Raw genomic sequence first — 27,286 nt, forward strand, 5'->3', positions numbered from 1 at the left:
GAAAGAATGCACAATGTGTGTATTTGTGTGTTTGCATATATATCTTTGTGTCTGCATTTTATCTAATTACAATAATGTTTGTACGCTTCAATTACACACTATAGTCCATCTGGTGTTCTGCATACTTTGTTAACCTCTTTGCACCCTGTTCTTCAAAGGTCAAGCACCCCACATTTCAAGTTCAAGTGTTTTCTTACATTTGATTGATTTTAAAAGTGCCTACTGAACCTCTGCCTTCTTAAGAGGAAAAAACAGTCCTTTTTCAATCCAAGGAAAATTAGGGCCAGCTCAGTTAAGTGAGGTTCCTGTTCAGCCACACTTACCACATACCTACTCCACCCTTAGAACCGGTTTACCCTTCAAATTAAAACTGACGGTAACACTATGACACAAACACACACACACTCATAGATTCACCTGTGTATATTTTAAAAAGATCTAATCAAAATGCAACACTGCTTTGTCTGATCCCCCCATGCCAGCACAACACACTCTAACACACCACCACCACCACATCAGGGGCACTGCAGCGCTGAGAATGATACCTGCTCTGTGGGGGTCCTGACTACTGCAGTACAGGGTGAGCTAGCAAAGTATGCAGAGCAACAGGTGGACTGCAGTACCTCTAGGGTCAGTGGAGCTGATGAAGTGGACAATGAGGTCATTTTTTTTACATTTTGGTTTTGTTGCATTGGATTGGCTGCAAGGAACAATGATTGACAGTTGCCCCACCCCCTTATGCTGTGCACAACATTGCCTAGCGACAGGATGTAAACATACCCTCAGTAGGGCTTTGTTGTGTTTCGTCTCTCATCCAATATCCAGACAAAACTGAGTGTTTGTTATGGCTCTTCTAGAGAACAGGAGCTTCTGGAGGTGCAGGGACACCTTCCCACACATCAGAGCGGTAATAAGTTACTACAGTTACATTACACTTCAACTACAGTGCAGTTAACTACATAACTATCTACCTGTTAATGCAGCTGTGTTCAAAAACTACTTATCCATCACACTGTGCCCACTCACAATCCACTCTATAGACTTGTTGTTCTGTTTATCTCTTTAGTTACTGTTTACCTGTTAACTGTGGAAGTACACTGTAAGTCCACAAGCTTGTTGACACTATGCTACATCCAGTACCTTGGGGATCTTCCTACATCAGCACCTGACCTCACTAACGGTCAGCAATGTGTCCAACATCTAGTGTAAACCCTTCCAAGATTATACTTTTATAACTCTCTTAGAACTTGGAAAAGTATTGTCAACACAAAGGGAAACTCTGTTGACCCAATATTCACTATGTTCAGTGCAAAGTGTTGGCAGGATGGGTGTTAAACCTGTCAGGACTGTGCTGTGGAACAGTGGAACTGTGTTCTCTGAAGTTATGCAGTCCCATCCAGTACTATGATGAGTTGTAGTGCCAGAACAAATCATTCATCATCTGAGCTCTGTAATGCTCTCACGGCTGAAAACCATTAAAGCATGCCATTAAATCCTCAGGGAAATGTCCTAAAACCTAGTCTAAATATTGCCCAGACGGGCGGCATGGTGGTGCAGCAGGTTAGTGTCGTAGTCACACAGCTCCAGGGACCTGGAGGTTGTGGATTCGAGTCCCGCTCCGGGTGACTGTCTGTGAGGAGTGTGGTGTGTTCTCCCTGTGTCCGCGTGGGTTTCCTCCGGGTGACTGTCTGTGAGGAGTGTGGTGTGTTCTCCCTGTGTCTGCGTGGGTTTCCTCCGGGTGACTGTCTGTGAGGAGTGTGGTGTGTTCTCCCTGTGTCTGCGTAGGTTTCCTCCAGGTGACTGTCTGTGAGGAGTGGGGTGTGTTCTCCCTGTGTCTGCGTGGGTTTCCTCCGGGTGACTGTCTGTGAGGAGTGTTGTGTGTTCTCCCTGTGTCTGCGTAGGTTTCCTCCGGGTGACTGTCTGTGAGGAGTGTGGTGTGTTCTCCCTGTGTCTGCGTGGGTTTCCTCCAGGTGACTGTCTGTGAGGAGTGGGGTGTGTTCTCCCTGTGTCTGCGTGGGTTTCCTCCGGGTGCTCCGGTTTCCTCCCACGGTCCAAAAACACACGTTGGTAGGTGGATTGGCAACTGAAAAGTGTCCGTAGGTGTGAGTGTGTGTGTTGCCCTGTGAAGGACTGGCGCCCCCTCCAGGGTGTATTCCCGCCTTGCGCCCAATGATTCCAGGTAGGCTCTGGACCCACCAAGACCCTGAACTGGATCAACGCTTACAGATAATGAATAAATGAATGTTTCCACTCCAAAAGAGGGGGCATTTCCTATTTAAAGCTTTCATTTCAGAAGAAATTTTAGATAAACTGGTGTTTACAACTGTGTTTTGTTAAAATACTAATTGTATATTAAGACACCAAAAACTCCTAACAGTGACGAAAGCCTTCTTTTCTTGAGAAAGGCAGGGAAACTCTTACCAGTAGGTGACAGGACAAAGACATGTCTACAGGAAGTCACACCAAGGGTGAGTCACAGGAGATCTATTATAGCTTTATTGATCTGTAAGTTATGTCCATTTCTACACACTTCTGTATCATTTGGTCCTAGTCCTAATAATTCTGTGTGAAGTTAACTGTTAAAAAAGTAGCCGTATGTCCTTTTTACCACTAAGATCTAGAAGAAATTATTCAGAAGGATTTTGAATAAGAATGAACTAATTGCTTTGTTATGACTGAATAAATAAGTGTACACGAAAATGTGATGCGACAGCTGTGTGGTCTGAGATGTTTATTTTGTTCTTCCCGACAGCCTGCCACACCCACGGTTGTTCGGAAATTCCTCAACAGCAACCGGCCAGAGGCAGGAGTCATCCGGGTGTTCTATGGAAAAGCAGATGATCCTGATGTTGCTAGTACACTTGTTCATGGAATAAGCACAAGACCATCCATCTCTGTGAGTATCTATCTCACCATCCATATATCTATCCATCTATCTATCTATATATAAACAGATACATTTTGTTGTTGACATAGGGGGGCTCTGTGATCAATCCACTGCCCAAGACCCTCTACCAGGAGAGACTGCGGAAGCTACAGGAGGCCGTCTACGACAGCAAACAGAGAGCTCCTCTGGGAAAGGCTCAAGTTAAAGGGCCAGGGCTTCCCATATCGATTGACCCTGAGAAAGCGGTCTTTGGTGTTCCATCTCTTTCCTGTAAGAGCCACTGACTGGCAATAAGCTATAATCTGGGTAATGGTCAGTAGTTTTAAAATAATCAACACCATTATCACAAACTTATAACAGGATCAGGGACTGTGTACATGTTAGTAACAACAAAAAGGCCTGAAGGCAACAGAGATTCTTTAATAAACTACTTTAAACATGGCTGTCCCGAGGTGTGGGACACATTCTGTGGAGCATAAACAGGTTCATTCAGGGACTACAAAGCAATTTGATTCTTTAAAAATATGTGTTCTCCCTCCTGTGTTTTAACTACTGACTTAATGGTTTCATTGTATTTCCTGAGGCGTAATGAGAGTGTTGTGCTGTTTCCACTCTTTGTTGATTCTGTGCAGCTTCTAATGCTGGTGAGATCATCAGTCCCCCCAAAACAGCAGAGCAGGTGGAGAAGGAGGTGCAGGAGGGACATCGTCATTATGTCCGCTCACACAACTCCTACTTTGTCGGTAAGTGTGTTTTACAAGGACGATGTTCTACAGTTGAGCGGCACGGTGGCGCAGCAGGTTAGTGTCGCAGTCACACAGCTCCAGGGGCCTGGAGGTTGTGGGTTCGATTCCCGCTCTGGGTGACTGTCTGTGAGGAGTTGGTGTGTTCTCCCTGTGTCTGCGTGGGTTTCCTCTGGGTGACTGTCTGTGAGGAGTTGGTGTGTTCTTCCTGTGTCTGTGTGGGTTTCCTCTGGGTGACTGTCTGTGAGGAGTTTGGTGTGTTCTCCCTGTTTCTGTGTGGGTTTCCTCCGGGTGACTGTCTGTGAGGAGTTGGTGTGTTCTCCCTGTGTCTGTGTGGGTTTCCTCCGGGTGACTGTCTGTGAGGAGTGTGGTGTGTTCTCCCTGTTTCTGTGTGGGTTTCCTCCGGGTGACTGTCTGTGAGGAGTTGGTGTGTTCTCCATGTGTCTGCGTGGGTTTCCTTCGGGTGCTCCGGTTTCCTCCCACAGTCCAAAAACACATGTTGGTAGGTGGATTGGCGACTCAAAAGTGTCCGTAGGTGTGAGTGTGTGAGTGAATGTGTGAGTGTGTGTTGCCCTGTGATGGACTGGCGCCCCCTCCAGGGTGTATTCCCACCTTGCGCCCAATGATTCCATGTAGGCTCTGGACCCACCGCGACCCTGAACTGGATAAGGGCTTACAGATAATGAATGAATGAATAAATGTTCTACAGTTTGGGGTTGGCACTGTGTGAAGCATTCCCTCGCTTAAGGGCAAGGCCACCCTGGACCCTCACCAGGGGAGTCCTAGCTTCAGAGTTTCTGAGTTCATCGTAGTGCCTGAAAAGAAAGTATTTGGACGTGCTTGTCGTTGTCTATCTCAGGTGAGCACGTGGACAGAAGGTATGACTTGCGCACATATAGAAAGGACAGCAGGTTCGGTGTGTCCACTCCTCATCGCAATGATGGACACAATGCCTCCAAGTGTCTCCAGTGGCTCAGTGACACACAGAGGTGAGATTCATGTTCAAACACACCTGTATATCGTCAGTATCCTCACACTACATCAGTGATCAGTGTTCTGTCACTACATTACAGAGCATTGATCATACAACTACCTAGTTATGGTAGTTATGACCTAGAGGTTAATGAAATCACCGAGCTTCAGTGATATAGTGGTAACCTGAGCTGGAACTAGTTAAGATTTGTACACGTCTTCCTCAAACTGCTTACGGTCTCTCGAACTTTCAAGATGCCTCATTAGAAGTGGGGGTTTCCAGTCTTTAAACCACAAGTTCCACTACAGAAACTCCTGAGCACCACTCTATAAGGCTTCGTTAAGATGTTACATATATATACTACATATATACGGACGTTTTCGAGATCTGCTGTAATTATAGATAATAATGTTATCATGTGAGCTGCACGAATATTAATAATACCTTTGGCACAGTTGAAGCTTTGTAGAGTCCTTAGAGTAGCAGGAAATTATTCTGTTGCTTTTGATATGTGTTTTGGGGGCTGTTTAAAGCAGATCATTGACTAATTATGCACTGGGCTTTTGTGGAAAGGATACAGAAGAACAGCTACATAACGGATAAAAATAAACATTGTCATATTTCATAGGAATCACAGCGCAAAATTTGTTTCAAAACGATGCGACGACTTCAGAGAGAGGACACAGCCGCAGATTGGCAAAGTTCACGACCCGTAAGTCCTGGTTTCTACGTAGAGTATCGATGTCTTTGTTCTGTAACTGGATTTTCAGGGTGTAATTTTTAATGAACAATAATTATTTGGATGGTAATGATTAGGCTCCGCTAATATGTTCTAGGATCGCACAGACCTTGAGGGTCCCAGCTGATCACACATTTGGATGTCTGCTGCGTCCAGACAATTTTGGTGAGAGGACACAGCAGTAAATGAAATTATATACATATACAGGGGTTGGACAATGAAAGTGAAACACCTGGTTTTAGACCACAGTAATGTATTAGTGTGGTGCAGGGCCTCCTTTTGCGGTCAATACAGCGTCAATTCGTCTTGGGAATGACATACACAAGTCCTGCACAGTGGTCAGAGGGATTTGAAGCCATTCTTCTTGCAGGATAGTGGCCAGGTCTCTACGTGATGCTGGTGGAGGAAAACGTTTCCTGACTCGCTCCTCCACAACACCCCAAAGTGTCTCAATAATATTTAGATCTGGTGACTGTGCAGACCATGGGAGATGTTCAACTTCATTTTCATGTTCATCAAACCAGTCTTTCACCAGTCTTGCTGTGTATTGGTGCATTGTCGTCCTGATACACGGCACCGCCTTCAGGACACAATGTTTGAACCATTGGATGCACCTGGTCTTACTGGTGCAATGTGCAGTTGATGAAGGTTGGCCACCAAGCTGCTCCAATTTAGCCATGAAACCTCCCACACTACAATGACAGGTGTTTCACTTTCATTGTCTAACCCCTGTATATATCCAATGTATTAAAGCAAGGGTGCTGCAAAAAACAATGTAATCCATCCATCCATCCATTATCTGTAACCGCTTATCCAATTTTAGGGTCGCGGGGGGTCCAGAGCCTACCTGGAATCATCGGGCGCAAGGCGGGAATACACCCTGGAGGGGACGCCAGTCCTTCACAGGGCAACACAGACACACACACATTCACTCACACACTCACACCTACGGACACTTTTGAGTCGCCAATCCACCTGCAACGTGTGTTTTTGGACTGTGGGAGGAAACCGGAGCACCCGGAGGAAACCCACGCGGACACAGGGAGAACACACCAACTCCTCACAGACAGTCACCCGGAGCGGGAATCGAACCCACAACCTCCAGGCCCCTGGAGCTGTGTAAACAATGTAATAATAATAATAATAATAATAATGAAATAAAATGTAAATAAAATAAGTTTGCTTCTTTAGTTCTGCACTGGAGCTGCATGCTAATGTAGCTAACAAGTAATGATAGTCATATTATTAATCCTCGTCATCATCTTCTTCTTTGCTGCTTAATAGAGGTGGACGTATTGATCCAAATATCGATTATATCGATACCAACGCTGGTATTGATATTGAGCAGTACTCGAGTAAAAAGATCGATACACCCCCCCCCCCCCTTTTGCTATGGCACCGTCATGTCGAAGAGTAGTGGTATCGGTATCGGTATTAAAATCAGCGATATTGGCCCTGTATTTACTTGGTATCTCTGTACTGAGGAGCTCTGTGGTACCCCCAGGTGCTGGTGACCTCCTCCACTACACCCCACCTTCTGAGCACCTGAGGGGACAGGACAGGAGGCAGACCCTGATCAGCGCCGTTCGACAGCACCTGAAGAAGGCCAACTTCCACAACTTCCCTTCCCTGCTGCAAGCTTTCAGACACTACGACAAGGTCTTATTTAACTACATTTCACACTAGGACAAGATGAAATATTTAAATTAACACAGGACATATTGGTCGAAGTATTCTATGAATGTTTTATGTTTTTGAATAAATATATAATGCCTTTGTTGGAACCATGTACAGTAAAATACACACATACCTCCTTAAAGATGGTGCTTACTTCTAGGACTAAACCTTGTCCTCACTTCTGAAGTAAGGTACAGCTACGCTAATAAATGACACGGTATTTTTGGAGCATGTGATGTACTATGTACAAGTACACATATACATGCTGTTATTATCTGTTTGTGCTGTCTGTATTGGAACAGAAGGGTCAAGGGAAGATTGATAAAGAAGATCTGAGGGGCGCGTGTCTTCAGTTAAACCTGGAGCTCAGTGGAGACGTTCTGGACGGCCTCATGGACTACTGCGATGTCGATAAAGATGGACTCATCAGCTTCCTGGAGTTTGCCAACTTTCTCAATTGGAAGGACAAAATGCCGATCAGTGCAGCAGAGCAGAGGATTTTAACTAGAGGTGAATTATTTATTTCATTTATTTTAATAATCCATGACACAACAGGTCTAACAAAATAATGCTTTCGAATTTTGCAGTATGCAGTAACGTGTTTCCACCAGAGAGGTCCTCAGACGCACATAGTGCAGCTTTATGTTGTAGGATTTGTTTATCCTGTCCGAATGGCTTTTATTAAAAGTGAGGTATTGTTTTATTAATTTATTTTGGTTTATTCTAATTGTAATTAGCTACAGGGAAACGAGGGGCGCAGCAGGTAGGTGTCGCAGTCACACAGCTCCAGGGACCTGGAGGTTGTGGGTTCAAGTCCCGCTCCGGGTGACTGTCTGTGAGGAGTGTGGTGTGTTCTCCCTGTGTCTGTGTGGATTTCCTCTGGGTGACTGTCTGTGAGGAGTGTGGTGTGTTCTCCCTGTGTCTGCGTGGGTTTCCTCCGGGTGACTGTCTGTGAGGAGTGTGGTGTGTTCTCCCTGTGTCTGCGTGGGTTTCCTCCGGGTGACTGTCTGTGAGGAGTGTGGTGTGTTCTCCCTGTGTCCGTGTGGGTTTCCTCCGGGTGACTGTCTGTGAGGATTGTGGTGTGTTCTCCCTGTGTCTGTGTGGGTTTCCTCCGAGTGACTGTCTGTGAGGATTGTGGTGTGTTCTCCCTGTGTCTGTGTGGGTTTCCTCCGAGTGACTGTCTGTGAGGATTGTGGTGTGTTCTCCCTGTGTCTGTGTGGGTTTCCTCCGAGTGACTGTCTGTGAGGAGTGTGGTGTGTTCTCCCTGTGTCTGCATGGGTTTCCTCCGGGTGACTGTCTGTGAGGTGTGTGGTGTGTTCTCCCTGTGTCCGTGTGGGTTTCCTCCGGGTGACTGTCTGTGAGGAGTGTGGTGTGTTCTCCCTGTGTCTGCGTGGGTTTCCTCCGGGTGACTGTCTGTGAGGAGTGTGGTGTGTTCTCCCTGTGTCTGCATGGGTTTCCTCCGGGTGACTGTCTGTGAGGAGTGTGGTGTGTTCTCCCTGTGTCCGTGTGGGTTTCCTCCGGGTGACTGTCTGTGAGGAGTGTGGTGTGTTCTCCCTGTGTCTGCGTGGGTTTCCTCCGAGTGACTGTCTGTGAGGAGTGTGGTGTGTTCTCCCTGTGTCCGTGTGGGTTTCCTCCGGGTGACTGTCTGTGAGGAGTGTGGTGTGTTCTCCCTGTGTCTGTGTGGGTTTCCTCCGGGTGACTGTCTGTGAGGAGTGTGGTGTGTTCTCCCTGTGTCTGCGTGGGTTTCCTCCAGGTGACTGTCTGTGAGGAGTGTGGTGTGTTCTCCCTGTGTCCGTGTGGGTTTCTTCCGGGTGAGTGTCTGTGAGGAGTGTGTTGTGTTCTCCCTGTGCTCTGGTTTCCTCTCACTGTCCAAAAGCACACGTTGGTAGGTGGATTGGAGACTCAGAAGTGTCTGGTGTGAGTGAATGTGTGTGTGTGTGTGTGTGTGTGTTGCCCTGTGAAGGACTGGCACCCCCTCCAGGGTGTATTCCCGCCTTGCGCCCAATGATTCCAGGTAGGCTCTGGACCCACCGTGACTCTGAACTGGATAAGCGCTTATAGATAATGAATGAATGAATGAATGAATACAGGGAAACATGTGCAGTATTTAACCATTTAACAAAGTCATAACATGAAGCCCTCCTTAAAGAACTCAATTCAGACTTTTCAAAGAATGCTTGAAACCCTCTGTTCGTCCCTCCTCTCAGATCGTCAGGTCAGCAGTGCCCCAGCCAGCATCCAGAGAATGGGGCTCCAGAGATCGGACACAGCCAGCCAGCCTGATTCAGAAAGCCTGGCCAGAGCTGAGGACCTGGAGCCTGTGGAGGTGGGGAGCGCCCTGAAGACACCCAAAACAATCTCCAGGTCCAGAGGAGAGAGGGACCGCTTCATCACCTCCTCCTCATTCATTTCCGCCGTCGTGGGTGGGGTTCCTACCACCGGTGAGTGGTGAACGACTGGTGGAGGGTGACAACTAATTAGGTGTCCTCTTCTCTTTCTGTGGAAAGCTTACAAAAAACACACACTGGAAGAAGTGGAGCATTAAATTCACTAGATTCAGCTATGGGAAATAAAGCTCCCAGCAGTGGCCTGTGTAGACATGGAACTGCATTCTCTGGAGGTTTCAGGCTTCGTCCTACACTTCTTGGAATGAGTCTGAGTGGGGTTTATGATCCAGAATTAATCCTCCAGCATCAGCACTAGATATAACCAACGTGTATGTGGCTGGATGCCATCAAATCCTCAGAGAAATGGAGAAATATAGTGGGAAGATTTAGAACTGTGTTGCTCTTCCTCAGGTTACCAGACATATGGAGTTCCAACAGTGCGCACGGATCTTCCTGCTCCTCGAATAAAGCGCATTAGTGACAGCACAAACTACGGAGAAGAGGCCACGGCATACGACCTGCTGTATCCCACAGTGCACTCTGTGTACGGAGTGAACGAGAAACACTTCTTCACTCCTCGCAGCAAAGATGAGGTACAACTGATATCACATGACTTCATAACCTACTATATGTCCTGTTTATGCAGGTAGTGTCTCAGTCACACAGCTCCAGGGGCCTGGAGGTTGTGGGTTCAAGTCCCGCTCCGGGTGACTGTCTGTGAGAAGTGTGGTGTGTTCTCTCTGTGTCTGCGTGGGTTTCCTCCGGGCAGCTGTCTGTGAGGAGTGTGGTGTGTTCTCTCTGTGTCTGCATGGGTTTCCTCCGGGTGACTGTCTGTGAGGAGTGTGGTGTGTTCTCTCTGTGTCTGCGTGGGTTTCCTCCGGGCAGCCGTCTGTGAGGAGTGTGGTGTGTTCTCTCTGTGTCTGCATGGGTTTCCTCCGGGTGACTGTCTGTGAGGAGTGTGGTGTGTTCTCTCTGTGTCTGCGTGGGTTTCCTCCGGGCAGCTGTCTGTGAGGAGTGTGGTGTGTTCTCTCTGTGTCTGCATGGGTTTCCTCTGGGTGACTGTCTGTGAGGAGTGTGGTGTGTTCTCTCTGTGTCTGCGTGGGTTTCCTCCGGGTGACTGTCTGTGAGGAGTGTGGTGTGTTCTCCCTGTGTCTGCGTGGTTTTCCTCCGGGTGACTGTCTGTGAGGAGTGTGGTGTGTTCTCCCTGTGTCTGCGTGGTTTTCCTCCGGGTGACTGTCTGTGAGGAGTGTGGTGTGTTCTCCCTGTGTCTGCGTGGTTTTCCTCCGGGTGACTGTCTGTGAGGAGTGTGGTGTGTTCTCCCTGTGTCTGCGTGGTTTTCCTCCGGGTGACTGTCTGTGAGGAGTGTGGTGTGTTCTCCCTGTGTCTGCGTGGGTTTCCTCCGGGTGACTGTCTGTGAGGAGTGTGGTGTGATCTCCCTGTGTCCGCGTGGGTTTCCTCCGGGCGGCTGTCTGTGAGGAGTGTGGTGTGTTCTCCCTGTGTCCGCGTGGGTTTCCTACGTGCGGCTGTCTGTGAGGAGTGTGGTGTGTTCTCTCTGTGTCTGCGTGGGTTTCCTCCGGGTGCTCCGGTTTCCTCCCTCAGTCCAAAAACACACGTTGGTAGGTGGATTGGTGACTCAAAAGTGTCCGTAAGTGTGAGTGTTTGAGTGAATGTGTGAGTGTGTGTCGCCCTCTGAAGGACTGGCACCTTGCACTCAATGATTCCGTGTATGCTCTGGACCCACCACAACTCTGAACTGGATAAGTGGTTACAGATAATGAATGAATGGATAATAGGTGGTTTGTCCTCTGCTGTAACAGCTTCTGCTCTTGTAGCAATGCCCATTGGTGTGAATGTGCAATTGTGTGTTGCCTTGCGAAGGTCTGGTGCCCCATTGATTCCCAGTGAGGCTCCAGACCCACCCTGAATTGAAGAAGCAGTTACATTCAATGAATAAATGAAGGAGTTCTGGATCAGAAACACCAGTGACACCCTTCTAAAGTTATCAGAATAAGCTCCATCACTCCAGGGAACACATCTGCACTTGTCCACAGCCCAATGCTGGAGAGAATCAAACTGTTTATAGACATACAATAGAATGGGTGCCCACACAAACCCTGTTTGAACTTGATTTAGTACAGAATCTATGACACACCCAGGCCAGTAGGTGTCAGTATAATGACAGTTTATGCAAAAAAGAGTCTGTGGACCAAAACTATACTAAAATATGTGGCTGTATTTATGTTAACGTCATCTTTTCCGTCTCAGATGGAGCAGATTTTCCGGAACGTGGGAGTGCATGTGTCCGAGCCGACGTTTGAAGAAGCCTGGAAGTTGGCATCCATGAGAAATCCAGCCGGTGAAGTGTGTGTGGAGAGCTTCCGGAATGTTCTCAGGGAACTTCAAGCAAATTGACAGGGAAACACATGCTATTCAGTGCACATTGTGTGTCAAGACTCATTTTGGTGAGCTCAATATATATATTAATAAATAATAAAAAGAAGAGCCCCATCCAGGGTGAGTTCCCGCCTTGTGCCCAATGATTCCGGGGAGGCTCTGGACCCACCGTGACCCGGAACTGGATAAGGGTCACAGATAATGAATGAATGAGTGAATAATAACAAAAATACTAAAACAAATGCACTTAGTGCTCAAAACCCTAATAATAATTATAATATTTAATAAATATCATTGAAATAATTGAACAGGATAATAATTAAAACAGGAGTCATAGGAAAAACAATAATGTGTACTGAATGTAACAGGAAATAAAACAACAACAGTAACAATAATCATAAGATAATAATAAAAACAACAATGATGACTATGAAAATAATGTGTTATATGGAACCCATTGTTGTGAATACACTGTAAAACTCTGTGTGTGTGTGAGAGAGAGAGAGAGAGAGAGAGAGAGAGAAAGAGAGACAGAGAGATAGACACACAGAGAGAGACAGAGATAGACACACAGAGAGAGAGAGACAGAGAGAGAGAAAAAAAGAGAGAGAGACAGAGAGAGAGATAGACACAGAGAGAGAGACAGAGATAGACACACAGAGAGAGAGAGACAGAGGGAGAGAGACAGAGAGAGAGAGACGGAGAAAGAGAGAGAGACAGAGAGAGAGAGGGAGATAGACAGAGAGAGAGGGAGAGACACAGAGAGGTAGAGAGACAGAGAGAGAGAGACAGAGAGAGAGAGACAGAGGGAGAGAGGGAGAGAGACAGAGAGAGAGAGACAGAGAGAGAGAGAGACGGAGAGAGAGAGGGAGAGAGACAGAGAGGGAGAGAGACAGAGAGAGAGAGAGATAGACACAGAGAGAGACAGAGAGAGAGAGAGAGAGAGAGAGAGACAGAGAGAGAGACAGAGAGAGAGAGAGACAGAGGGAGAGACAGAGAGAGAGAGACAGAGAGAGAGAGAGAGAGAGAGAGAGAGAGACAGAGAGAGAGAGAGACAGAGGGAGAGAGAGAGAGAGAGAGAGACAGAGAGGGAGAGAGAGAGAGATACAGACTAATGCCCAATGGAATATTTTTGTTCCATAAAATCCACACACTCTCTGTCATTCAGTGCCTTTCTTTCTCTTTCTATTTTTATTATTTTCACAAATATTAATTCTGCTGTTCTATTAATCAGCATCTCAGTTCCAGTCACCCAGATCTGAGAGAAATGAACACACACACACACACACACACACCAGGGGATTTCTGAAACATTGTTCCACAGCATTACCATCACACACATACGACGTGTGAAGGGAGACGGACGAGTTTGCGTTTTGAATAATAAACAGATTAATAAAGTGAGAATGGAGCCTAATTCCAGATAAGGGCAGAATCTCTAGCAAAGCGCTCTTTCCTTCTTCTGCATTGTCCCCTTTCTGTCTGACGCCTGCATAATTAATTTGCTAAATGGCATTAAGGTATTAATTGAAATGAAAATGATATCCACTCCGGTAATCATATTAAAACCTGTTTGCACACGTGACGATAAAAACACACCGCGCAAACTTGAACAATCCATTACTGCTCGGGAAAAAAAATAAAAAAACATCGTAATCCCGCTCCAGCATGTTCCGAGAGGATTTAATGAGTTCTGGTCGTAGAAACGATACCGATATAATGCTATTGCTCGTTAATCCAAGTCTATGTGAACAATAATAACAACATAAAGGGCTTCTTTCCATAGAAACAGGATGACATGCATGCGTCTGAGATGCTCTCCTGTCAGTTCCTGTCAGAGATGGGGTTTTCATATCTTCATTAGGCAGGGAATGTTCTCTAAGGCCCAATGTGGGAGCGTTTTAAACGGGAAACACCCAGTCAACTTTCAATTTGCGGCTGAGATGATTGTGTGAGATGGTGAATGTGTGAGTGTGTGTCGCCCTGTGAAGGACTGGCGCCCCCTCTGTCGAGGGGTGGGATATCAGTCGGTTCTTGAAGCAGGAGAAATGGTCAGCGTAAGGATGTTTTGCTCAGGCTTTGTGGGGTGTTCCTGGTGGGCAGTGGGTTGTACTGAAAATGCTCCAAAGTGACAAGGAGCACTGATGCGCTGAGGACTAAGGAGTGTGGTGTGTTCTCACTGTGTCTGTGTGGGTTCACTCCAGGCTCCTTGGTTTCTCCAAACCCAGTTCAGTGAGTGTGTGAAACTGTCCATAGGTGTGTGTGTGTGTGAGTGACTGTGTGAGTGTGTGAAACTCTCCACAGGTGTGAGTGTGTGAGTGACAGGGTGAGTGTGTGAAACTGTCCACAGGTGTGAGTGTGAGTGACAGGGTGAGTGTGTGAGTGACAGGGTGAGTGTGTGAAACTGTCCACAGGTGTGTGAGTGACTGGGTGAGTGTGTGAGTGACAGGGTGAGTGTGTGAAACTGTCCACAGGTGTGAGTGTGTGTGTGTGAGCGACTGTGTGAGTGTGTGAAACTGTCCACAGGTGTGTGTGTGTGTGTGAGCGACTGTGTGAGTGTGTGAAACTGTCCATAGGTGTGTGTGTGTGTGTGAGCGACTGTGTGAGTGTGTGAAACTGTCCATAGGTGTGTGTGTGTGTGAGTGACTGTGTGAGTGTGTGAAACTCTCCACAGGTGTGAGTGTGTGAGTGACAGGGTGAGTGTGTGAAACTGTCCACAGGTGTGTGAGTGACTGGGTGAGTGTGTGAAACTGTCCACAGGTGTGAGTGTGTGTGTGTGAGCGACTGTGTGAGTGTGTGAAACTGTCCATAGGTGTGTGTGTGTGTGTGTGAGCGACTGGGTGAGTGTGTGAAACTGTCCATAGGTGTGTGTGTGTGTGAGTGACTGTGTGAGTGTGTGAAACTCTCCACAGGTGTGAGTGTGTGAGTGACAGGGTGAGTGTGTGAAACTGTCCACAGGTGTGAGTGTGAGTGACAGGGTGAGTGTGTGAGTGACAGGGTGAGTGTGTGAAACTGTCCACAGGTGTGTGAGTGACAGGGTGAGTGTGTGAAACTGTCCACAGGTGTGAGTGTGTGTGTGTGAGCGACTGTGTGAGTGTGTGAAACTGTCCATAGGTGTGTGTGTGTGTGTGTGAGCGACTGGGTGAGTGTGTGAAACTGTCCACAGGTGTGTGTGTGTGTGTGTGTGAGCGACTGTGTGAGTGTGTGAAACTGTCCATAGGTGTGTGTGTGTGTGTGTGAGCGACTGGGTGAATGTGTGAAACTGTCCACAGGTGTGTGTGTGTGTGTGAGCGACTGGGTGAGTGTGTGAAACTGTCCTTAGGTGTGTGTGTGTGTGTGTGAGCGACTGTGTGAGTGTGTGAAACTGTCCATAGGTGTGTGTGTGTGTGTGTGAGCGACTGTGTGAGTGTGTGAAACTGTCCATAGGTGTGTGTGTGTGTGTGTGTGTGTGTGTGTGTGTGTGTGTGTGAGCGACTGTGTGAGTGTGTGAAACTGTCCATAGGTGTGTGTGTGTGTGAGCGACTGTGTGAGTGTGTGAAACTGTCCATAGGTGTGTGTGTGTGTGTGAGCGACTGTGTGAGTGTGTGAAACTGTCCATAGGTGTGTGTGTGTGTGTGAGCGACTGTGTGAGTGTGTGAAACTGTCCATAGGTGTGTGTGTGTGTGAGTGACTGGGCCAGTTGTGTGAAATGGTCCACAGGTGTGTGTGTGTGTGTGTGTGAGCGACTGTGTGAGTGTGTGAAACTGTCCATAGGTGTGTGTGTGTGTGTGTGAGCGACTGTGTGAGTGTGTGAAACTGTCCATAGGTGTGTGTGTGTGTGTGTGTGTGAGCGACTGTGTGAGTGTGTGAAACTGTCCATAGGTGTGTGTGTGTGTGTGTGTGAGCGACTGTGTGAGTGTGTGAAACTGTCCATAGGTGTGTGTGTGTGTGTGAGCGACTGTGTGAGTGTGTGAAACTGTCCATAAGTGTGTGTGTGTGTGAGCGACTGTGTGAGTGTGTGAAACTGTCCATAGGTGTGTGTGTGTGTGTGAGCGACTGTGTGAGTGTGTGAAACTCTCCACAGGTGTGAGTGTGTGAGTGACAGGGTGAGTGTGTGAAACTGTCCACAGGTGTGAGTGTGAGTGACAGGGTGAGTGTGTGAGTGACAGGGTGAGTGTGTGAAACTGTCCACAGGTGTGTGAGTGACTGGGTGAGTGTGTGAGTGACAGGGTGAGTGTGTGAAACTGTCCACAGGTGTGAGTGTGTGTGTGTGAGCGACTGTGTGAGTGTGTGAAACTGTCCACAGGTGTGTGTGTGTGTGTGAGCGACTGTGTGAGTGTGTGAAACTGTCCATAGGTGTGTGTGTGTGTGTGAGCGACTGTGTGAGTGTGTGAAACTGTCCATAGGTGTGTGTGTGTGTGAGTGACTGTGTGAGTGTGTGAAACTCTCCACAGGTGTGAGTGTGTGAGTGACAGGGTGAGTGTGTGAAACTGTCCACAGGTGTGTGAGTGACTGGGTGAGTGTGTGAAACTGTCCACAGGTGTGAGTGTGTGTGTGTGAGCGACTGTGTGAGTGTGTGAAACTGTCCATAGGTGTGTGTGTGTGTGTGTGAGCGACTGGGTGAGTGTGTGAAACTGTCCATAGGTGTGTGTGTGTGTGAGTGACTGTGTGAGTGTGTGAAACTCTCCACAGGTGTGAGTGTGTGAGTGACAGGGTGAGTGTGTGAAACTGTCCACAGGTGTGAGTGTGAGTGACAGGGTGAGTGTGTGAGTGACAGGGTGAGTGTGTGAAACTGTCCACAGGTGTGTGAGTGACAGGGTGAGTGTGTGAAACTGTCCACAGGTGTGAGTGTGTGTGTGTGAGCGACTGTGTGAGTGTGTGAAACTGTCCATAGGTGTGTGTGTGTGTGTGTGAGCGACTGGGTGAGTGTGTGAAACTGTCCACAGGTGTGTGTGTGTGTGTGTGTGAGCGACTGTGTGAGTGTGTGAAACTGTCCATAGGTGTGTGTGTGTGTGTGTGAGCGACTGGGTGAATGTGTGAAACTGTCCACAGGTGTGTGTGTGTGTGTGAGCGACTGGGTGAGTGTGTGAAACTGTCCTTAGGTGTGTGTGTGTGTGTGTGAGCGACTGTGTGAGTGTGTGAAACTGTCCATAGGTGTGTGTGTGTGTGTGTGAGCGACTGTGTGAGTGTGTGAAACTGTCCATAGGTGTGTGTGTGTGTGTGTGTGTGTGTGTGTGTGTGTGTGTGTGAGCGACTGTGTGAGTGTGTGAAACTGTCCATAGGTGTGTGTGTGTGTGAGCGACTGTGTGAGTGTGTGAAACTGTCCATAGGTGTGTGTGTGTGTGTGAGCGACTGTGTGAGTGTGTGAAACTGTCCATAGGTGTGTGTGTGTGTGTGAGCGACTGTGTGAGTGTGTGAAACTGTCCATAGGTGTGTGTGTGTGTGAGTGACTGGGCCAGTTGTGTGAAATGGTCCACAGGTGTGTGTGTGTGTGTGTGTGAGCGACTGTGTGAGTGTGTGAAACTGTCCATAGGTGTGTGTGTGTGTGTGTGAGCGACTGTGTGAGTGTGTGAAACTGTCCATAGGTGTGTGTGTGTGTGTGTGTGTGAGCGACTGTGTGAGTGTGTGAAACTGTCCATAGGTGTGTGTGTGTGTGTGTGTGAGCGACTGTGTGAGTGTGTGAAACTGTCCATAGGTGTGTGTGTGTGTGTGAGCGACTGTGTGAGTGTGTGAAACTGTCCATAAGTGTGTGTGTGTGTGAGCGACTGTGTGAGTGTGTGAAACTGTCCATAGGTGTGTGTGTGTGTGTGAGCGACTGTGTGAGTGTGTGAAACTGTCCACAGGTGTGTGTGTGTGTGTGAGCGACTGTGTGAGTGTGTGAAACTGTCCACAGGTGTGTGTGTGTGTGAGCGACTGTGTGAGTGTGTGAAACTGTCCACAGATGTGTGTGTGTGTGTGTGTGAGCGACTGTGTGAGTGTGTGAAACTGTCCACAGGTGTGTGTGTGTGTGAGCGACTGTGTGAGTGTGTGAAACTGTCCACAGGTGTGTGTGTGTGTGAGCGACTAGGTGAGTGTGTGAAACTGTCCATAGGTGTGTGTGTGTGTGAGCGACTGGGTGAGTGTGTGAAACTGTCCACAGGTGTGTGTGTGTGTGTGTGAGCGACTGTGTGAGTGTGTGAAACTGTCCATAGGTGTGTGTGTGTGTGTGTGTGAGCGACTGGGTGAGTGTGTGAAACTGTCCATAGGTGTGTGTGTGGCATCAAAGAGGCATCAAAACACCAAGACACGAGAGAAACTCACTCCATATTCCCTCTGTAGTGTACTACGCAGGTCCTGAAATGACTGAATCTAGACCTTAACAGTGCGGTATATGATTCTAATAGTCATCATCTATATTTATTCATATGTGAGAATCTAAAATCCTCCGGGTGACTGTCTGTGAGGAGTGTGGTGTGTTCTCCCTGTGTCCGCGTGGGTTTCCTCCGGGTGACTGTCTGTGACGAGTGTGGTGTGTTCTCTCTGTGTCTGCGTCCAGGGTGTATTCCCGCCTTGCGCCCAATGATTCCAGGTAGGCTCTGGACCCACCGCGACCCTGAACTGGATAAGGGTTACAGATAATGAATGAATGAATGTATGCACATGCTTTCTGCCTTTTGCCTCAAATTTAAACTGATATTTTGGTGTAAAAAAAAGCAGAGAAAAATTGGATGAGTGTTAAAACGAAAGTTTCTCGACTCAAAATGAAGGCAGCAGTAAATCAGACACGCGGAACACTAAACTCCAAAATGACATTTCCTTAAAGTTTACTTATAAATGACAGTTTGCGTGTGACATGCGGAAAGCTGGAGCGCTAATGTGACAGATGAGGTGATTTCTCAGATGAGAGAGAGAGAGAGAGAGAGAGAGAGAGAGAGAGAGAGAGAGAGAGAGCAAATAGCTGAGAGCAAACCTATTAGCAACTACATATCCATCAAAGCAGCACGGAAAACAAATGCCTGTCATAAGAGAAGAAAGCCATTAACTACATTTAAAAGCATCTCCAGCTCGCTACATTCATCAGCTAGTCTCGTGACATCGAGGAGTTTATGTAAACACTTCATGAAGTGTGTGTGTGTGTGTGTCTTTCTCAACAAGCTGCTCACGGAGAAGAGTGAAGACTCAGAGACTAAGTTTGGTTTGAAAGCTCCAGGAATCTGTCTGGACATGTCTTTATGCTCCTGGCTGGTGATATATTACAGCATCATAAAATGAAATGACAGCCCAAAATATTAGAAACGCCCCACAAATAACCAGTTTTATTTTTTTTTTTTATATAAAGATGACTAAATGCCTCAGGTCTGGGGTCATGTTTCCCAAGGCATTTTTAGATTGTGTGTTACTTCTAGCTGTAGGGGCCCACATTACACTCACACTGACTACTCTGTCACATTTGAAACCAAACTACACCCATGTGGAATGGTTCCTAAAGAAAAAGGGGCATTCACTGCATGGTGCCTGCTCAAGTATTTTTATTAGCTTTTCCCTCAGGTAAATCTGGTCCTGGTTCTGGAAGCGGGTTCTTGTTTAGTGGCTGTTCTCTCGTGGTTCAGAGCGAGTCGAGTAGGGACTAAACCGTGGCGTGTGAACCTTGCAGAGCGCTGATCGTCCAGAGAGAGTCGTCACTCTACGCCACGCAACGCAGACGACCAGCACCAACTCTCCATCTGTAAAATCTCCAGCTGCAGCAGAGATCACGTTTGTTTTTATCCGACTCACGACGGCAGCTCGTAAAATGACGCCGTGGTCTTTTGAAGAGGTTCAAACGCTCCTTGGATCGGTGGCCGACGAAAGAATCCAGCGAGAGCTGGACGCTGCAACAAGGAAGGAACAAACTCTACTGATCTGTCTGAACTGATGACGGAGCTGTGTTCAGTCCCAAAGAAGTAGCAAAGTAGCTGTTCCTAATCCAGTTATGGGTCAGTGTAAACTATTATTTGTATTGTGAGGTCTGGTTCCCATTGTTACCCCTGTTAATAAATATCTCTGCAGTAAAACGTCTCATATCAAAACATTCACATGGCATTGTACATTTGTCAATAATTGAATCACACAGGCTTTTATTAAAGTCTAAGCACCACTTAATGGACCTCCATGAATATTCCTCATTATTGTAGTTACTGACAGATATAAGTATGAATTAAAATGAAAATAGCAGCTTAATTTGCTTTAAAACTGACAATTTTATTAAATTGACGGAAAAACCCGAGCTCGCTACGGAAATTCTTGAACGCGACCGTGACGTCACTGGTGGACAACAGCTGAACAACGCCGCGGTAAAACACCGTTATGACTGACTGTTATGACAGTATCTAGCTAAATAACCAACATTATTCATGACAGTAGCCTAGCAATAAGCTAAACTCAAATGTAGAGGTACCGTTATTCTTGTAAATGTGATCGAAGTCGAACTCGAACTCATCCGACACTATAAACCTCCGTAATGCAGCTACGTAGCCGAGTATAATCTGAGACACCGAGTTTAGCGAGTCAAGCTAACGTTAACTAACACCAACTAAAACAGGCGAAGTGAGTGTCCTTACCCTGTTTACCTCCATGTTACAGAGGCTCTTGAACACCTTTCGTTGGTGTCCTTACATGCCCATATTGTTGGAAAAGCGCCAGTGAAATGAGCTACAGATAACGGAGTGAGCGGAGGGTCCTTTCCAAAGTGCCCGTTTAAAGTGGACAAATTTAGTCCATTTTCTGGATATTTTGGGATCTTTGGGCCATTTGTTCACAGATGTCCCACTGTACATTGAATGATTGCAGCCAAAAACAACACACCTTTTCGTCATTTTGCATTAAATTAAGTGCAGCTTCTAGAGTTGTTGTCCACCATCTACGTCACAGGCAAGACGCCTCTTAGAGTTTCCCAACACCGTTGGGGGGGGGGACAACGGTCTTTTAAACTTTATTCCTTCAATTAGTAAGAAATAACATGTTTTCTGACGATCAATAAACACAAGTTAGGAACTCAACCACTGTATTTATTTGTTTGACACTTTCAAAGAGCTGGTGCTTAGCCTTTAAAGTAGGTGAGCTTCCACTTTAAATCCACCAGTACATGTTCACTCCCCGGTGGAAGTCCACACAAAGCCCAGAGACGGACGGAGAAAGAATGAAAATGGCGGACAGTCCTCGACTCCAGAGCCGCCTCATAGTGACCACGTCTCGGTCTCCTGAGCGCCACAGACCCGAGTCACGGTCCGAGCTGGAACACTGACACAAGCACTACTTCTTACCGCCCGTATTCCGTCAAATCCAGTCTATTAAATCAGCCCCCGCGCTGTGATTGGATACAGTTGTCCCTCTCCTGCGCTGTGATTGGATAAAAGTTTTTCTCTCGTGCCGTGATTGGATAAAAAATCTTTGTCGTTATTTTTTTTTACTAACACGAATAATTCAACACTTTCTTTGTGTTGTTCTTCATTTCTTCTCCTTCTCGTTTTCATATTTTATTTTAAATTTCTCCTTATATATTTTTTTTTATCAATTCTACCTTCGTTTCTTCTTTTTTTTTCTTATTCCATCCTATGGCTTCTGTGGTTTGGACAGTAATGTCCCGCCCCCGTGGCTATGATTGGCTAAACGGGAGCTCATACCCAATCGTAGTTTTACTGAGCGGGGTTTGACTCAAATACAGGTGTTAAAAAAAAACAATAACAATTGCGAAACGCGGCCACGTGGTTCCCATAATCCTTCGCGGCGGCGGTTCTGCGCGTGCCCGAGAGATGGAGACAAAACCCCGCGGTTTACAGCGAGAACCATTCACAGCCCGCGATGTCACTGTGTATCAGCCCCTTTCAGGAACAGGAGTTTACTCTCTCTCTCTCTCTCTCTCTCTCTCTCTCTCTCTCTCTCTCTGTCTCTCTCTCTCTCTCTCTCTCCCTCTCTCTCTCTCTCGTACAAATGTTTAAGTATATTACAATCCCTACAATTAGTAAAGAAAATAAAGTATATACATAATGTTATATACTTGCTCGTTTTAATTTATATATATTATAATTTTATTATATTTATCATATTATTTTATTTTATTTTTACATTCCGAACAGGCTTCCAGCACCAGGTTAAATAAATAAATAAATAAATAAATAAAAGTGAATTCTCTGTTATTTACATTTCTTTTTACTCATTTTTATTTAATGATTTTGTATTTTCTCCCTTTGAACTTATTTATCTGTTCATGCTTTTAGTATAACTTTATTTTCTGACTGAATAAGTAAGGGATGATTATCTACACCTGCTCTCTCTCTCTCTCTCTCTCTCTCTCTCTCTCTCTCTCTCTCTCTCTCTGTCTCTGTGTGTGTGTGTGTGTTGATCAGTAATTAAAGTGTTTCTGATACACAGACTCTGCAATAATTATCACCAGAATTATTTTTTATTATATAGGTTTTATTCACAGAAACAAAGAATGACTTTAAAATCCACACGAAGCTCATAATCTCTCCTTTCACACTGAGTCCAAAGTTTCTGACACTTTTTTTTAATTGTAAAAGAAATAGCAGCAATAATAATAATAATTATAAAACAATTAATAATAATAACAGAGTTATTATAACAGAGAATGTGGAGGAAAACAAATATGAATATTCATTAGATCACACACACACACACACACACACACACACACACATATGAACCCAGGGGGGCCTGATACTACCCCTACCCCAACCCTAACTTACACTAACCCCCACCTTAAGGTTACCCTGCAGTACCCCGCCTTGACCCTGATCTTCACAAAGTCTTGGTAATGTGAGTGTAAAGAGGTTTTTGTCCCCACATGATGATATATACCTGGCCCACACACACACACACACACAGGCAGATATCTCCTCTGTAACTTTTCAGCTCCAGATAATGAGAAAAATTACTGCGAATGCTCTAAGTAATAGTTTCAGTTTTTTTTTTCTGCGGCAAATGATTTTTTTCAACTTGTTTTTCTATCTATGCATAAATTAAAAAATCTGCTGAAATTTATTATTCATCTGAGATGTGATTAATATGCAAAATTATGCAAATTAAGATGCAATTAGGCTCCAATTCTCCAGTGGAATTTTCCATTATAATTTAATACAAAGTAACAGAGTAATTGGTGTCACGTGTAATTACGGTTACTCAAGTGTACTTTCAGGAATGCAAATGATGTGCTATACGTTGGATCCTATGCAAATGCACTGCTTTAACAAGTTGGAGATACCTGATAAACGGAGATGAGTCCTGAGGCCTCGGAGTGTTTACAGCGGTGTGTGTGTGTGTGTGTGGAGCTGACTACATGTGTGTGTGTGGAGGTGAGTCTGTGGAACTAGCAGTGTGTGGAGTTGACTTGGTGTGAAGCTACTGGGGACTGTGTGTGTGTGTGTGCGCAGAGCTGACAGTGTGGGTGCTGAGTGTGTGTGTGTAAATACGGCTGTGTGTGTGTACAGAACTGACTCTGGGTGGATGTTGAGTGTATGTTTACAGAGCTGACTGTGTGCAGATCTTTGTGTGTGAAGCTCACTGTGTGTGTGTGTGTGTGTGTACAGAACTGTGTGTGTGAAATTGACTTTGTGTACAAAGATGACTGACTGGATGTGTGTGTGTGTGTGTGTGTGTGTGTGTGTGTGTGTACAGAGTTGAATGGTAACTTTCAAGCAATGTTTTCTTCAAAGTTTGTGTTTTTGCTTGTTTTTTTTTTTGTCTAGATCTGGGCAGTTTGCTTGCTGCTCTAAAGTGGTTGGCCTCGTAAGTCTCTCTCTCTCTCTCTGTGTGTGTGTGTGTGTGTGTGTGTGTGTGTTTGTCCTCACATTTCAAAGGCTGGAAGCACTGTGTGATCAGGGACTCGCTGAGGGTTGGAATTGGTGACAATTAATAATAATTTGGGAAAACTTTTGGCAGGAACTTGGAGATAAACAAAAAGCAATTGCTTCGTGCCAAAGTTAGTGTCATCATAACTCATACGGCACTTTTTTCAGTCCGTTAAATTCAGCAGATCAGTTGAAATGCTGCAGTAAAATGTCAAATTATCCTCACACAGAAGGAACCATGTGACCAAGCGACGTCAAAACATTTACATACGATTGTATTTATGTGGAAGTGATGTAGAGAGTAAAGTAGTAGTCTTCAGAGGCTGGGCCCTGCCTGGGCGGTAAATTGATTTTAAATTGTTACAAGCCCTGACTAGAGGCTCATTGACACCGGTGTCTTAAACAGCCCTCCCCCTCCCCCAAGACATCTCTCTCCACCTTTCTCTCATTCTCTTCTCCTTTCTTGTTCTCTCCCTTGACTCTCTTTACTCTCCCCATTCTTCTCTCTCTCTCTCTCTCTCTCTCTCTCCTGTAACAAAGGCTCCGCCTCCACCCCGAGCGGCTGCCTGCGCAACTCCCTGAAAGAACATAATCCTTCAACAGAAATCGCTGCACAAAAGCGACTGCGGCTCAATCCTATAACGCACAATGCCCCTCCCACCTGCCCCGGGCCCTCGTGATGCCCCAGGGCAAAAATCACCTTTTATCCTCCTCACTCCCCCCTGCTGGCATGACTGATTAGCGCAAACCCTCTCCGCTATCCTCGCCTCAGTCTTCACAGTCCTCTCATTTTACACTTAACAGTAGGACGCAGGACGGGGAACATTTTTTATCACGATTCTTCATCGTCATAAAACGTCAATACGTTTTTATTTGCGAACCGTAGCTCGACGGCTGGCTGACATTGTGTTTGACCAATCACAAGCCACCAAACGTCCATGTGTTGTGACATTCACTTTGATCTTGATCAGGATTGTTGTGAGGGAAAAAACAAGGACACACCCTGGACATACGGATAGCCACACACTCGCTCACACCTGTAGACAACTTCACACACTCACCGCGTTGGTCCCACACACCGAGGACGACGTCAAACTGCCAGTTCACCAACCTACACGTGTGTTCGGTCACTAGGAAGACACCCATGCAGACACAGGGAGAACACACCACGCTCAGAGGACAGTGACCCTGTCCAGGCCAGGACCTCAGAGACAGCCTGTGCCAATCTGAAAAAAAGAGAAAATATATATATTTTGTTTCAAATGCAGCGACAGATTAGTGACTAGGGGCCGAGCGTAAAAACACAGCACCGCAGTCACCAAACTAGCGGTCGCGGCTGCACTGAAAAATGTATATTTATTTATTTTTGAAATGAAAATATAAATATTTTAACGTTTCTTATTTAATTTTTTTTTTTTTTTGGAAAATGGTAAACACTAAAAAAATCTAAATATTTAAATTAAAAAATATATAAAAATCAATCATGTTTAAATATGCTTCAAAATTCTACAATGACAAGAATTTTTTAATTTTATTTAAAATTAAAATATTAAAATAAAAAAAACATAAATAATTGCACATAACTGCTATAGTCCAGTGTTAATTTACTTACAACATTTTATTATTATTATTATTTTTACAGGAACTTCTGTAGATATTTTCCGAAGTGTGACGTATTTAAAATGACAATATTGTAAGAAAAATACTGCATCCATAAACCTGAACGCCATTAAAACAGCATCACATGATCAATGCTAGTTATCATCAGAACTGCAGATCCACACTCGTTTCCAACACAGCAGGCAGAAGAGAGAGAAAAAAGACCCCCCAAAAAACAGCGCTGACGAAGGATAAGCGAAGGTTTGTGGCACCTGCGAGAACGTGATGTAGGTCAGAGGTGGTTTGTGTTTCCTGTTCGCGGCGCCTGAACCCCGCGCCCCAGAAAGCTGCCTTCGCCACGGCTCCCGAGCCCCCCCCGGAGAAGTTGGGGCAGCAGCCGGGTGCGTGAGGAGGGGGTTGGCCTTTGGGAGGCCAGGGGGCGTGGGTGAGGCGGTGTAATCTCGCTTCTGAGGCGTCGCCTGTGTGGTCTTCCGTTTGCCAAACTCAGGGAATGAAGATTAGATCTACCAGCTTTGAGAATCTAGGCCATCCTTCGCTGTTTATATAAAAAGAAACTCAACTGTGCGTTCTTTACTGCCAAGTTTTATACCTTACACACATTCCTACTTCAGCTTTTGTTGTCTGAAGTTTGCTTGTTCACTGCAGCAAATACTTTCAAGTCAGTCGTCTCTGTGGCCCATTCCTGAGCAGTTCCTCACACTCACAAATCTCTGTGAACGGGGACAACCCTGTAGACCACAAACTAACATCCACTGGAATGATTTAAAAGTATTTTAAAAGGGTGTTTTTATTTATATTTATTGTAGCTTGGCTTGGTTACTATGTTTATGAATCTCCTTGGCAACAGAGGGCTTTTCACACAATATATGATTGGATATTTGTATTAAAAATCATAATTTATCCAGATAAACATGTGCAAGTTTAGCTTTCATGTTTATTTTTTAACTAGTCACCAGTCTCCTACCTTATGTCTCAGCAGCAACAATGCTAATTTGGCTAAAAATGTAATTGACATCATGCTAACTACATACTTAAATCATCACACACACACAAACACACTCTTAAATGTGTGGAGTGGTTAATTAAGCTCAAAAAGACTTGTTTATTTGATTTCTGAACACTTTAACAACATACTTTTAGCTACAACGTGGATAAATACATATGCTAGCACAGCTAAAAACAATGCTAGCAGCCACGTTGAAGCCTTGGCCTTGATATTTTTGTGAAACATCTGTGTGTGAATAAATGGAGAGATAAATACCAGCATGTGTGTGACATTAGACCCTAGAATTTACCTCAGAAAATGGAATTAGATGATGGTGATGAAGGTTATGTCATTGTTTTCCAAAGAAGCGACGCATTTGTTGCTGTTTTAAAAGCAGTGGGTCTTCAAAAAAATGCTGAAGAAACTGATTTTTTTTTTTTTTGTGAGAAATGAACACAAGAAGAAGAGAATCCTATCGAGGGGTGTTTGTGTATTTGTGAACATGTGGGTTTTTGGCAAAGGCGCTTGGCTTTCAGCTGTAAACAACCGCACAAACAAGACGAGGGGGAAAAAAGCAAAGGCATTATTTGAAATATTTGCTGGGCAGATGCATGTTTTCCCTCTTGTTTTCTCTCTGTTTTTTCGTAAATATGTCAGAACAAACAGACGAGGGTATAGAGAGCACGCATGGAGAATAAATGCAGTCGTTTGCGTGCCGTCTCTTGGTGGATTACAGAGCCGCCGCTGTGTGCCTCTGCCAGTCCTGTTCGCCATTTCTGGGCTTGCGTCGCACCTTGAAATATTTGCCAAATGGATTTCTGAGGCTGTAATTAAATTTAGTCCACCTTCACACGCTTCCACAAGGTGGAACGATGAGACCACAGCTTACCTGTGTCCACAAGAGGGAAACGTCCACTTTTTTTGCTCCATAGAAAATCAGACAATGCGTCTCTTCCTGTTTTGTTGTGGTGGTCGGTGTGATTCGTTTATTGTCATTGTGATATATACTCTACGATATGCTTTTCTGAGAACATCATGGCTACGGTCTGTATTTTTAGAACACACATAAGTGGCGTT

At 45.6% G+C, this 27,286-nt stretch overlaps 1 protein-coding gene across 1 annotated transcript; it reads left to right on the plus strand.

Annotated features, from left to right (window-relative positions):
* Window positions 1-807: 807 nt before the first annotated feature.
* On the plus strand, window positions 808-12,120 carry efhb (EF-hand domain family, member B). Its single transcript, XM_066644585.1, has 13 exons — window positions 808-907; window positions 2,406-2,468; window positions 2,753-2,896; window positions 2,977-3,157; window positions 3,520-3,630; window positions 4,490-4,619; window positions 5,232-5,315; window positions 5,440-5,507; window positions 6,847-7,001; window positions 7,322-7,529; window positions 9,227-9,460; window positions 9,818-9,999; window positions 11,672-12,120. Exons 1-13 carry the CDS (start codon window positions 845-847, stop codon window positions 11,816-11,818), a joined length of 1,770 nt encoding a protein of 589 aa, XP_066500682.1. The 5' UTR covers window positions 808-844; the 3' UTR covers window positions 11,819-12,120.
* Window positions 12,121-27,286: the final 15,166 nt, after the last annotated feature.

Source organism: Hoplias malabaricus, chromosome 1 (assembly GCF_029633855.1).
Source record: "Hoplias malabaricus isolate fHopMal1 chromosome 1, fHopMal1.hap1, whole genome shotgun sequence".
In the NCBI taxonomy this organism is placed as follows: domain Eukaryota; kingdom Metazoa; phylum Chordata; class Actinopteri; order Characiformes; family Erythrinidae; genus Hoplias; species Hoplias malabaricus.